The following is a 15197-nucleotide window of genomic DNA, read 5'->3' on the forward strand; positions in this document are numbered from 1 at the left end:
CATCAAGAAAAGAAAAGCACTGTGGATTCCCAACCACTTTGTACCCCTGGTATCACTGACTCAAACATCCGAGTGCGTAGAGTTGACATTGGAATATATTGCGATCAATGCCTCACCCAAATCCTCAAAAATGGCGGAAAAGACTCAAAATGAAAGTATCCGTGAAAATCAGTTGGGATCTACAACATGGTTGGAGGAGCCTGCTATGGAAGACATTCAGATTCCACCATCCCAATCAACTTCAGAAATAGAAGACAATCAGAGGGATACGCGCTCACAGCAAATGTATGATTATGAATTAAATGACGATTGCACGTACGTTCCAAATTTATCTACAATACAGGAAGAGTCATCTCCCAAAAAAACAGGAAGAAAATCACTAGATGCTCATGTTCCTGACATAAACTTTGAACAAATACTCAGTTCACAAACAGACATCAGTGCAACTAATTCTGAAAAAGACGATGAATTATACCTTGATGAATTCGTGCCAAGTCCTTTAAAGAAGTTCATGGATCTCAAATCTGTCATGGACGTGATGAAAGATCCAAAGTTTGTTCTACAAGAGATCCCATCTGGAAGAAAAGACGGCATGTATTTTATTATCACTAACGTCGACAACATCATGAAATGTACTTCGGGAAAAAGGTCTGAGTTCTGGGACGACTGTGGCGCTTGGGCCAAGTGTGCATCACCATCCACAACATTTATTGAAAGAAATGGCACTCTCTTGATGATTGTTAAACGGCAAGATGTTTACTGCGTCGAAAGAAACGTCAACAAAAAGCGTATCTACGAGCCATTACAACAACAACCATTAGCAGATGAGATCATACACGTTCACAGAATTTACCAAACCCTAAAGAGCTCTCCGTCAGGACCTGATCAGTTCAAGTGGCGGATAACGTGGTTCCAGAAAGCTGATAATCTCCTATCTGATATTGCCACCAACATCGCGCTTGCCGAATACATTGGAAAATTCTCGTCCCGAACATATCATGCATCCGTGAAACATCCGTCGCAAAACGTCATATACATTAGAACCAAGCCTTACGTTAGAGAAAGATTAACAAACGAACTAGAGCACAAAGGGGTGAAGGAAGTAGAGAGAATGGTACATTCTGAAAGAAATGACGATTACCAGCAACCAAGAGGCGAGAAACAACGCCGAAATATTAAACATTCAATAGCAAGAACACAGCACAGCCCATCCAAATCAGGGAACATCGCCGACTATATTGTTTGCGTTTAAGAAATGACCAAAACAAGCAAATTCGTCCAAACTGTGAAACATATGAATGGCTTACAACACCCAGTCGTGACTCTTTACAACGAACAACAGATCACAGACATTAAGAGGTTCTGCTGTATTGAAGGCGGTAGCGTTCTTGGAATGGACAAGACCTATAACCTTGGTTGTTTTCACGTGACTCCGACAGTTTTCAAAGACTTATCCGTTATAAAGACATCTACAGATGATCATCCGATTGTGTTCGGCCCAACTTTCATCCATACCAACTCAAGCACCAAGGCATATTCTGCATTCCTCCATGACGTCGCTGACAACTTGACAGACAACCAGCTCCAGTTACTGACTATCGGCACAGATGAGGAATTGGCATTCAAAACCTCTATAAAACGCTGTTTGCCTGGTAGCACACACGTTCTTTGTACTCGTCATCTAAAGCAAAGCGCAAATAGGCAAATGGAAGATATAATTGGGTTTCCATTAAAAGATCGCCTGGAAGTTCTTTATTTAGTGTTTGGCTCAAATGGTCTTGTACAAAATGCAGAATAGGGTGATTTATACATCGAATAATACAATAAGACACAGAGTTGTGATATTTACAAGAATTTTTTCCCCCATAAAAACGGGGGCAGAAAATGGCCCTTATTCAATATTGTCCTTTAAATAGATATTTGCAAACACGTATGTAATTCTTTCATTGAACTAGATTCCAAGACTTGATTCGAGTGACTGGTAATTTGAAACTTATCTCAGTATCCACCGCTGTCAAGTTAATGAAGGAAGGTGTCGTAGAGTCATATGTATCTACATGAGTTTGGAAGTTACTTACCCTGTCTATAATTTAGTATCATGGTCCGATGTCAGAACGTATCAAAAGAGTAAACTGAGGAACTTTTCTTACTTGATGTGATTTGTTTTTCCTTCAGGCTATTGAGTTTTTCAGCATTTAGCATACCTCAGCCACCTATGATTTCAAACTGGTATTAGCATCCGGTCAATATGCTCGTGTCAATACACTTTTTCCATTGTGAATAAATGTGGGGTTTTGATTTTTCAATATCCTATAATAAGACAAACCCGTTTGTTTGTACCCCCTACCGATTTAAATAATGGAAGCCTTTACTGTGATAAAAAGTGCAAGGAGCTTAGTCAATTCATTCATTGATTTATAGTTTCTTACGTGACTCTAAGTAGAGTGGACATAACACCGTCATCTTGTGGAATCGGGTTACAGTTAATACTTCCAGTTCAGTACCCACAAATGTAGTTCTAGTTTATTTTTAGAACATTTCTTTCCTCTTTCATTCTGGTGGTGATAGAAGAGTTTTATTTATTCATTTTTGGTAGGGATTTAAAGGTAACTGTTTATTCTTGAGAATATGAGCTCAGGGTGTTGTTGTCTGTGTGTATTTCGGCGACAGTGCACAGTGAGTAATAAGGCCTTGGTGATGATCCGGAAGTGAAATCTGTGTTCTGTTTACATGCTGCTATGTTGACAATCCAGCATCTAAAAAACGAGAGGGTCAACCTTTGATGAGAATTTCACCGTGAAGTCATCTTTGAAGGTATTTTAGATTAACATATGATTTGTATTGATTGTCACACGGTGGAAAGGTCAGTACTGAGAAACAAACGTAGAGAACATATAGTAAAATTAATTGTGTCCTATGTCCTATCAGGGCAGCATTGATTCAACTTTAAATTGCTATAAAATTTTTATTATTAACGATAGACACTTGAGATATTCACACCTTGTGTATATTGACTGTAGCAATCAGAAAATATAATTTAAATTTAAAAAATTTAATTAATTCTTTTTAAAATTAATTGTAAAATATTACAAATTTAAAAATAAATTTTTCCCTATAAATTCACAGAAATTGTATCTGTTGGAGATGACACTCATTATTATTAGCAGCAATGTATTCCTACACCATATAGAAGTTGCAATGGACGATTTTTTTCAAAGCCTGTCGGCAAAAATTTCATTGAATTCTGTAAAAGCACATAATAGTGTTTGTAAAATATGGACAGGAAATGTAACAGCCAATGGATTATATGGCCTATTGTCATATAAGGATCCCGTGACAAACACATGGAAGAAAAAACATGTTCACAGACTGGCACTGATGGTGAAGTTGAGAAGTCTGACTATACCAAAAGAGCTTGATGCATCCCATTTATGCCATAATAGTTTGTGTGTGAATGTGGATCATCTGGTTCTAGAGCATCATTCCATTAGCAATAATAGGCAGAATTGCAAAGGTTATGGTCACTGCATTGGCCATGGTGAACTATCCAGACTGCATGATAAAGCTGAAATTGTAATATGGAATAAATTCAGGTATCATGATATATCCTTTACACCCACCCACATCCATATCAATTTATGTCTGGCACGGAAGGAAGGATGGATGGAAGGATGGATGGCTGTGTTGAGTAACAAGGAGAAAGGAAAGTGTGGTCTTTATTTTAGTAGACCATGCTGGTATGACAGTGCTTTCTTAAATACATTCCTCCCTTTCTTCCTTCATTTCATTCATTCATTCAGCTAGTCTACTAAGTCATGTCTTGTCATGTCATGTTATTTTAATTTTGATTTTTTTAATCTTTATTTATTTTGTTTTTTAATTTCTTTATTTGTGTCTTCATATTCAGAGAAAACTGTTTCGACCTCTCCATAGGTCTCATCAGGTGGTAGTAAGTAACATAACTGCACATAACATGCGTTGTGTTACCTACGGATTTCCCCACTACAGTTTTCCCTTCTGTACAATGTGTTCTTCATGGTGTCTTTGAGCACTTTCATTTTGCACATGGAATTAAGATAACTTTTTCTGTCTGCAGTGTCCATTGACTCCTGCTAAACCTTTGCATAGGAGTGATCGCCCTTGGTATCTAGCAGTCCTTTGCAGTAGTCAGACTTCCTATTGCCTTGCTGTGTCCTGTACCTCAGATGGGCCTGTATCATATTTCCTCGCCTTGCTAGAATATGTTTCCTGGTTTGGGGATGCTTTTGATTCAACTGATGGTAAGTGCGGTCTTTATCCATTGTCTCCAGTGATCTCAGAGTCCTTGTTGAAAGTTTACCTCCCAAGTGTGTCACTTTTATTTTCAGTGATGATCCCAGGCTGTTATTGAGTCTGTATATTGTTGAATGCACTCTTGCCTCAAAGTTTCTGGAATAGTGCACATTTTTAGGTAATGAAACACTGATTGATCTGTTCACTGCCTCACATTTCTGTGTGTTTGTGTTCAGTCGCAGTCTTTCTACAACATCACAGGAGACTTTCATTTTCAGAACTTCTAGCAGGATGTTTTTATCATTTTCTGTCATGTTGAGATGAGTCATTTGATGAGGGCCCACCAGGTATGCTGATCGCATCCATCAGCTGTTAGTACTTCCTCCCCCACAGACCTTTGAATAATGCCGGCATTTGGAGCAGACCCCTGAATAACAGCGCAGAGTGGCATCCAATACATGGGGAAGCTGACATTTAATTTTTGTAACATCACCACTATTGTCCTCCATCATTTGCTTGAAGATTAAACCGCAACGTGCTTTAATGTCTTGGCTGACAATTTTCTGTTTGAGCCTCTTTCCTTCTCTTGTTCTTATTCCTGGAAACATGTTTTCACTAAATATCGCAGAATTACACCATTTGAACTGTAAACAACCCAAATGGATGGGATCCGACAGTCTTTCTACTTTCCACATTGGATGCAGAATGGTGTAAGCATTTTGGAAGCCAGCAGCAACCTGTGCATCTCCATCTGTTGTTGCATGTCTAATGAGAATCTTTTGCAGCACAAGCTTATTTCCCATTTCTCTTGCCATTTCATACTCTGAATGTGGTGCAACTGGTGACAGATTTGCTGTACAGTCAACATGGCCTCCTGGACATTTCACATCAAAACATTTCCCCTTCAGCCATGCTCCACTCCAACACAGCTTGTTTCTATTGTAGTTCCCACAATGTATTGCTTCTCTGTAACAGTTTCGCAGGCAATTCCAATAGCTTGTGGCTGCAAGCAAGTATCTAGCCCTGGTGTTGCCTATTGGTGTATCTTGTAGTCCAGCTTGAAACATCATATTTACAGCAGCAGGATTTGGCCCAGGTTTATTTATTTTTGTCTCATCATACAACTTATACTCTGGTGACTTAAAGCTGCAGTTTTTACACATCATAGTATGCTTCCAAGCAAGTCTCCATTTTATTTCATTAGCAATTTGGAACTCTGGTCTGCCACATATGTTGACTTGATTGCCATGGCGATGAATGATATAATTCCACATTTCAACATTTTTTTTCATACAGATCGTACATGTCCCATCGTGCTCATTCAGATTTGTCTCTTTCAGGTCCAGTTTTGCTTTGGATGATGGTCGTAGAATTTTTGCAGACCCAGATGTGCCATTACAGTCTGGTGCCTGAACTGACTTGAGACCCCCATTTGTTGGCTTTGTTACTGCTATGAGAGAGAACTTGTCTGCATCAGTTCTTCTGGTCACTGGAACAGATGCAGCACTGGAACTTGGTAGAGTGTCATCAGTCAGATATGCGACTCCTTTGTTATGTGGAATATATCCAGGTTTAAAAAAAGTTGTCTTCCTCTTCTTGTACCCTTTCATGGTTTCAGTTACAATAACTGCATGTAAAATACAAGAATCATCCTCTCTCTCTCACTTATATAACTAGGAGAAGCTTGCTAGCTTGGTTTCAGAGAACTTCACCAACTCTTCAATACTACTGGAAGCCTAACATCTGAAGACTCCTCCCCTTCATGGGTGGAAATGATGTCATGTACTTGGTTAGACCTAGCTTGCGTATTTAGATGCTACCAGATTTCAGGTGTTACCTTTCATTGACAAGCTCTGGTTTAATTGCTTCACACCTGATAAGGAACACCATTAATGTTTATGACAAAGCAATGGAGAGACTTTGCCATAGAACAAAATTTGTCAACTTCAGGTTTTAAATTTTCATTAAAATTTAAGTTAAATTTAAATTTTCATATCAAAATATGTATCATTTTTTAAAATTGAATTTTCTAAGAAAGTTCAACAGTCAAGTTTAATTTCTAGTAATTTCCAGATTGGTGTTAGAACTAAAAACTAATTACAGTTTATTTGAAGTGTTTATTTTGATTAGCAAAATCACAATTAAACTTTAAGTTTTATGCATTTTTGAAATTCGGCCATTTGGAATTGGCTTGTGCTTGTGTTACAGTGGTGTCAGCTAAAAGCCTGTAACTGTCCTATTCATGGATGAAATTCCTTAAAACTTTGCAGCAGTATTTAAGAGACATTGATTTGATACGGATTGAAGTTTTGTCCATGGGGGTGAAATTGTCTAACCCTGTCAGGAATCGGTTCACAATTAATACTTCCAGTTCAGTACCCACGAATGTAGTTCTAGTCTATTTTTAGAACATTTTTTCCTCTCTCATTTTGGTGGTGATAGAAGAGTTTTATTTATGCATTTTTGGTAGGGATTTAAAGGTAACTGTTTATTCTTGATAATATGAGCTCAGGGTGTTGTTGTCTGTGTGTATTTCGGCGACAATGCACAGTGAGTAATAAGGCCTTGGTGATGATCCGGAAGTGAAATTTGTGTTCTGTTTACATGCTGCTATGTTGACAGTCCAGCATCTAAAAAAAGAGCAGGTCATCCTTTGATGAGAACTTCACTGTGAAGTCATCTTTGAAGGTATTTTAGATTAACATATGATTTGTATTGATTGTCACTCAGTGGAAAGGTCAGTACTGAGAAACAAATGTAGAGAACATATAGTAAAATTAATTGTGTTCTATGTCCTGTCAGAGCAGTATTGGAGTAAAGTTTAAATTGGTATAAAATCTTTATTATTAATGATAGACACATGAAAGTTGAATATGTTATGTATATTGACTTGAAAATATAAGAATGAAATTAAACATAAAAAGTTAACTTTTATTTTAAAAATTTGAATAAAATTTTAAATTTTTTAAATAAAGTAAAATTTCCTCCTAAATCGCACATATATAATATTTTTTGGAATGATAGTAAATGTTATCAGCATGTATATATTCCTACACCATATACAAGCTCCATTGTTGAATATTTGACACATTTTTCAGAGAAAATATATTTGTAAGTCAAACTGAGACCTTCATTTAAAATACATGAAGACAAAATTATAATTTGTATTGGTATTTCAGACTATTTATTAGGGGTCCAAGCAGTTAATTTATGTGTTTATGATGGGGTCCCTTCCTGAGTAACATGCATTTGCTTGTATAGCCTTCAGTAATTGTTTATAAACATAGTTATATGGTATTTAGTGAGAGGATAGTGATTACAACTTTATTCTAGAACCTACTCAAGTTCTCTACTAAATCATTTTAAACTGTCTGAGAATGAAATACAGGTCAAAGGGATAAAATATGCTTTCCCCAGGTATATTTACCCTTGGATGTAAGAAAACAGCAAAATGATAAAGTTGAACACAAAATGCATTCCATTTTATTGTTCAGTTTGGTTAAGATATTGATTGGTGTAGTGCAGCATTGTGGCCTATATGATGTTATGGGAATTCTAATGATCCATCTTGCTTTATGCATTATTAATTACTAATAATATTTGTTATCTGACACCCTAAAGATTACATAAGAAATATTCAAACGGATTATTTGAATTTAACTTTGTACAACTGATCTTAACATGGTTACATGTTCCACATGAACAAATATCCATCCAGTTTAGAATGTTTGGGATCAAAACTTCACATTCAGTATATCATATAGGCTGACATTGTACCTATAGTGAATCTGTAAGGCACATTTCTGGCTGTGTGCACTGAAAATGTTATTTTCATCATGAATATGCCTATGTATGGTAACATATTTAAATTTAGTACTTTGACAGAGTGCGGTATTGAAGCATCAGCTGATATCTGATTCCATTGAATCAATAAGCTTAATAATTGGTAACCAACACTCTTAAAAATACACTATAAATGTTCAAACAGATCATTTGAATTATGTTTGCACATTTGATCTTAACAAGTACATTGTATATGTCCCACATATGCAAATTTCCATCCTTGTTTACATGTTTTGGGGATCAGAATTTCACATTTTGTTGATGATATAGGATTTATTGGTACCTCTAGTTGATCTGTGTGACCACATTTGGTTGTATTCACTTGCAACATCCAAAATTGTTATTTCCCTCATGAATAAGTTTGCATGTAGTAATATATTCTAATTTAGTACATTGTCACTTGACTTTCCTGGATACTGGTATGTACTAATGTTTGCACCAATGATCAAACCTCACCGCCCCAACATTGCCTTAAACTTTATGATACATAGTCTACCTGATTAGTTATTTAACTTGTAAATGGCTAAACATGCTTCTAGAAAACTCATATATATTTTTAGGATGAATTTATCACTTTAATACATGGCCATTGTTTCACATTTCTGAGTGTCACTCTGTCAAGTTTAATATTTTCCCCATGCTTGCAACCTTAATGTTATTTTGAAATCACCATATGTAACACATTTTAACTTCATTTACATAGATCTTACTATTTTCTAGAATTAAGTGAAACATATTGTATCTTTTCAGGTCTAGCCTGGTATCTGGAACAAAGTGTTAGAGTTAAATCAGCTTGGAAGCTCTCCAGTAGTCTGGTGGTAATAGCAAGGTTTCATAAGGGCATGTGCAGTGTACTGCCATAAGTGACCAAGATTAGTTCATATCACCACACTGATATATAGCAACTCAAAGACATGGCTTAGGTCTTCATGAGAGAGATCAGCACTATTTTTCAGTAAGGTAGAGCCTCCCTAGAAACTATTTTCCTATCCCATTGCCACCTTTTGTAGTTATCGACATTGAAATGGAATGCATTTTTGCTATAATACATGGTAGTGGTCTCATCAGAACTTTAAATCTGAATGTGCTATTAGTTGTGGAAACAACTGCCTAAGTACCTGATACAATAAATGTCGAACATAGTACCTGTCATTGTTTCTTTAGTGTGTACACCTATATGCATCTGGACAGACATATTGCAGTTTGCTGCCAAAATCACTATGAGCTATGTTGCTTCACTACCCCTGGGAAAAATGATATCAGTTGTACAGACCCAAAATACCATTTGTTTTAAATACCATTCATTAGTCAACTTTTCTGTCTAAAATTTGTCAAACTGTGTTTTAAAACTTGTATGAAAATTTAAGTTTTCAATAAAATGTAGTTTTTAAAATTTAAATGTTTATTTAATTTGCCATTAAAATTTACTGTATCAATATTTGTAATTTTCAAACATATTTTCAGACAGGACTCATCTTGTATTACAATTAGGTTTTTACTGCATTGAAAAATTTCTATAATTAAGGAAGATATAGCAAATTTAGTTTTGGTTTCTCAAGAGCACTTGGACCAGAACTTGCACCCTGTGGACCACCAGCACTACATACTTTCTGACAGGTGTCACATGTTTTGTTTGCAAAGAAATTTAAAAAGACTTCATGTAAAAGGTTGAAATAGGTATAGCATGCAAATATAAAAGCTTGACTAAAATTGGCGTAAAACATGGGGCCTGTCATGACAGGAATCGGGTTACAATTAATACTTCCAGTTCAGTACCCACGAATGTAGTTCTTGTCTATTTTTAGAACATTTTTTCCTCTCTCATTTTGGTGGTTATAGAAGAGTTTTATTTATGCATTTTTGGTAGGGATTTAAAGGTAACTGTTTATTCTTGATAATATGAGCTCAGGGTGTTGTTGTCTGTGTGTATTTTGGCGACAGTGCACAGTGAGTAATAAGGCCTTGGTGATGATCTGGAAGTGAAATTTGTGTTCTGTTTACATGCTGCTATGTTGACAGTCCAGCATCTAAAAAAGAGCAGGTCAACCTTTGACAAGAACTTCACCATGAAGTCATCTTTTAGATTAACCTATGATTTGCATTGATTGTCACACAGTGGAAAGGTCAGTACTGAGAAACAAATGTAGAGAACATACAGTAAAATTATTTGTGTACTATGTCCATTTGTTGGCTGAGACAGTTTGTCGTTTTGAGTGACACAGTCTGGAACCGGATGTCCATAGTGTGTCGCATGGGTTGGCTGCGTCACAGTTTGTCGTCTTGAGCCACACAGTCTGGAACAGGATGTTAGTAGTTTGTCGCTTGAGTTGAATGCGACACTGTGTGTTGTTTTGTTGTTGTTGTTGTTGTTGTTGTTGGGTTTAACTCCATTTTTCAGCACACGATAGGCCATGCATGGCGGCCAGTATTCATGGTGGAGTAAGAACCCGGGAAAAACCACTGACCTACGAGAAGTTACTGGCAAGCTTTCTCACATACCCACATTGGCCGAATCCTAGACTCGAACCCACGCAGACAGAGGTGAGATGGTAGTGATCCGTAATGGAGTGCACTTTAGACCACTCGGCCACTCTGGGCCCTGTGTCGTTTTGTAACAACAAACGTGTCTTAATGACACAACTACTACAAAATGGATGGAATTTGTGATTTCAAAATGATACATGTAATTGCGGTGGAAATTCAATAATGCCCATACTAAATATCCAGTGGATAGCAGATGGCTACGTTGAAGACGACACAGTGACAGTGTCGTTAGCTAAATCCCTCAGTGGGAAATTGTATCTGTTATAACGAGGAAATAGACGTTGAAACAATTTCAGAGAAACCTTATAGTTGTCATTATGAGTACTAAATTTAATGAGTCGATAGTAATTGGTCTACCTTGTTTTAAATTATCTGCTGAGATGACTAGAGACATTTGTTCTGTTTGCTTGGTCTTGAGATCTTTACTGAAGTCCAGTTGAATCACAATTGCCAAAACGGCGGATATCACCCCTATTTATAGGTCTTGGGAACACACTCGGGAAATTCATGACAAAGTTTTCACGAATATGACTAAATATGGAAGAATTCTGAAAGATTAAACTGAGCGCCTCCTAGTGGAAAGCCGAGTGCCCAATACACACAGTAGTAAAAACAGAGCCCGATTTCAAACGACAAAAATAGCAATTATTTCACAATAAATTATACAAAGATTCAACATTGATGATGAACAGTTTCATCACACTGGTGACGAAAAATTATGAACTCATATGAGTATTACCTTCATCCTAGAGAAAAATGGATACAATTGCATATTTCTTTCTCAAAATAGAAGGTAAGTGATAACAGTTTACAATCCTATCATGTACACACTGAGCTTAAAAAATTCAGTACCATTCGTATTCAGCTGAGCTTCCTGATCAATGTAACCGATTAGAATTACAAGTGAAGGACAAGTTTGGGTAGAGATCACATGATTTAATTCATTTATGTAAACGTAGATAAATATATATGATATATTGTTTATTTCAACACAGAGGGCAATATCGATATACATGTTTATTAATGGGTAGTCCGACGTTCGTAACACATTTCACCAGATTATATGGGGAACAAGAAAACTGAGCTCTAACCACTGAAGCCATCGGAGTGGTCGATGCTGATGACGATGATGATGATTTCAATAATGATGCTGATGATGTTGTTGAGTATATATGATTTTGTTTACTTTCAGAGCACTAGGGAAGGTATAAAGTCCTTGACAGGAGCTGCTGAAAGAGAACATCTCTTTATAAAGAACACTGATTTAGACACCACAGTCCATACAAACTTTGAAGGTATCAGACAGGATCCAGGCTCAAATACCATCGTGGCGGCTTACCATATGTCTTCAAAAACTGCTTTTTACATTACTGGTGACGGAGACTCCTTGTTCAACTCCTCTTCCACCTACCTCGTCGGCAACGAATCAAAAAGTATAGAACTCCGTTACAGATGCAGTATCAAACTTGTCCTAAACAAAGACAAAATTCAGAAACATCCCATGTATTCAGGCTTTTTGCTGTGCTCGCCTGACTTTCACGATGAATGTCTGGAATGTCCAACTCTTGGAAAGCCTGTATCAGTTTTTTATATGATGGCCTTATCAAATTTGTTAAATTTGAAAGTAGAATCCGTGTAGCCTGCAGTGAATGGGTCGAAGGATTATAGCTTTGTCAAACTGAATTGTGTATTTACACCGATGTTCTGTGATCCAGAGAAACCAATCATAACCATCATGTGGATAAACACAAATACTGCAAACAAGAACGGCTTCATCAAGAAAAGAAAAGCACTGTGGATTCCCAACCACTTTGTACCCCTGGTATCACTGACTCAAACATCCGAGTGCGTAGAGTTGACATTGGAATATATTGCGATCAATGCCTCACCCAAATCCTCAAAAATGGCGGAAAAGACTCAAAATGAAAGTATCCGTGAAAATCAGTTGGGATCTACAACATGGTTGGAGGAGCCTGCTATGGAAGACATTCAGATTCCACCATCCCAATCAACTTCAGAAATAGAAGACAATCAGAGGGATACGCGCTCACAGCAAATGTATGATTATGAATTAAATGACGATTGCACGTACGTTCCAAATTTATCTACAATACAGGAAGAGTCATCTCCCAAAAAAACAGGAAGAAAATCACTAGATGCTCATGTTCCTGACATAAACTTTGAACAAATACTCAGTTCACAAACAGACATCAGTGCAACTAATTCTGAAAAAGACGATGAATTATACCTTGATGAATTCGTGCCAAGTCCTTTAAAGAAGTTCATGGATCTCAAATCTGTCATGGACGTGATGAAAGATCCAAAGTTTGTTCTACAAGAGATCCCATCTGGAAGAAAAGACGGCATGTATTTTATTATCACTAACGTCGACAACATCATGAAATGTACTTCGGGAAAAAGGTCTGAGTTCTGGGACGACTGTGGCGCTTGGGCCAAGTGTGCATCACCATCCACAACATTTATTGAAAGAAATGGCACTCTCTTGATGATTGTTAAACGGCAAGATGTTTACTGCGTCGAAAGAAACGTCAACAAAAAGCGTATCTACGAGCCATTACAACAACAACCATTAGCAGATGAGATCATACACGTTCACAGAATTTACCAAACCCTAAAGAGCTCTCCGTCAGGACCTGATCAGTTCAAGTGGCGGATAACGTGGTTCCAGAAAGCTGATAATCTCCTATCTGATATTGCCACCAACATCGCGCTTGCCGAATACATTGGAAAATTCTCGTCCCGAACATATCATGCATCCGTGAAACATCCGTCGCAAAACGTCATATACATTAGAACCAAGCCTTACGTTAGAGAAAGATTAACAAACGAACTAGAGCACAAAGGGGTGAAGGAAGTAGAGAGAATGGTACATTCTGAAAGAAATGACGATTACCAGCAACCAAGAGGCGAGAAACAACGCCGAAATATTAAACATTCAATAGCAAGAACACAGCACAGCCCATCCAAATCAGGGAACATCGCCGACTATATTGTTTGCGTTTAAGAAATGACCAAAACAAGCAAATTCGTCCAAACTGTGAAACATATGAATGGCTTACAACACCCAGTCGTGACTCTTTACAACGAACAACAGATCACAGACATTAAGAGGTTCTGCTGTATTGAAGGCGGTAGCGTTCTTGGAATGGACAAGACCTATAACCTTGGTTGTTTTCACGTGACTCCGACAGTTTTCAAAGACTTATCCGTTATAAAGACATCTACAGATGATCATCCGATTGTGTTCGGCCCAACTTTCATCCATACCAACTCAAGCACCAAGGCATATTCTGCATTCCTCCATGACGTCGCTGACAACTTGACAGACAACCAGCTCCAGTTACTGACTATCGGCACAGATGAGGAATTGGCATTCAAAACCTCTATAAAACGCTGTTTGCCTGGTAGCACACACGTTCTTTGTACTCGTCATCTAAAGCAAAGCGCAAATAGGCAAATGGAAGATATAATTGGGTTTCCATTAAAAGATCGCCTGGAAGTTCTTTATTTAGTGTTTGGCTCAAATGGTCTTGTACAAAATGCAGAATAGGGTGATTTATACATCGAATAATACAATAAGACACAGAGTTGTGATATTTACAAGAATTTTTTCCCCCATAAAAACGGGGGCAGAAAATGGCCCTTATTCAATATTGTCCTTTAAATAGATATTTGCAAACACGTATGTAATTCTTTCATTGAACTAGATTCCAAGACTTGATTCGAGTGACTGGTAATTTGAAACTTATCTCAGTATCCACCGCTGTCAAGTTAATGAAGGAAGGTGTCGTAGAGTCATATGTATCTACATGAGTTTGGAAGTTACTTACCCTGTCTATAATTTAGTATCATGGTCCGATGTCAGAACGTATCAAAAGAGTAAACTGAGGAACTTTTCTTACTTGATGTGATTTGTTTTTCCTTCAGGCTATTGAGTTTTTCAGCATTTAGCATACCTCAGCCACCTATGATTTCAAACTGGTATTAGCATCCGGTCAATATGCTCGTGTCAATACACTTTTTCCATTGTGAATAAATGTGGGGTTTTGATTTTTCAATATCCTATAATAAGACAAACCCGTTTGTTTGTACCCCCTACCGATTTAAATAATGGAAGCCTTTACTGTGATAAAAAGTGCAAGGAGCTTAGTCAATTCATTCATTGATTTATAGTTTCTTACGTGACTCTAAGTAGAGTGGACATAACACCGTCATCTTGTGGAATCGGGTTACAGTTAATACTTCCAGTTCAGTACCCACAAATGTAGTTCTAGTTTATTTTTAGAACATTTCTTTCCTCTTTCATTCTGGTGGTGATAGAAGAGTTTTATTTATTCATTTTTGGTAGGGATTTAAAGGTAACTGTTTATTCTTGAGAATATGAGCTCAGGGTGTTGTTGTCTGTGTGTATTTCGGCGACAGTGCACAGTGAGTAATAAGGCCTTGGTGATGATCCGGAAGTGAAATCTGTGTTCTGTTTACATGCTGCTATGTTGACAATCCAGCATCTAAAAAAC

At 37.2% G+C, this 15197-nt stretch overlaps 1 protein-coding gene across 1 annotated transcript; it reads left to right on the top strand.

The window, feature by feature from the left end:
- Window positions 1–733: 733 nt before the first annotated feature.
- Window positions 734–13327, top strand: LOC149772524 (uncharacterized; the record flags this gene model as incomplete). The annotated part of the gene is made up of 2 exons (XM_089947675.1): window positions 734–841; window positions 13220–13327. Coding segments are annotated over exons 1-2 (216 nt in total), but the record flags the coding sequence as incomplete, so codon positions are not given.
- Between the last annotated feature and the right edge of the window lie 1870 nt (window positions 13328–15197).

The sequence above is a fragment of the Sinohyriopsis cumingii genome, unplaced genomic scaffold (assembly GCF_028554795.1).
Source record: "Sinohyriopsis cumingii isolate HCF-2022 unplaced genomic scaffold, ASM2855479v2 utg001406l, whole genome shotgun sequence".
NCBI lineage: Eukaryota > Metazoa > Mollusca > Bivalvia > Unionida > Unionidae > Sinohyriopsis > Sinohyriopsis cumingii.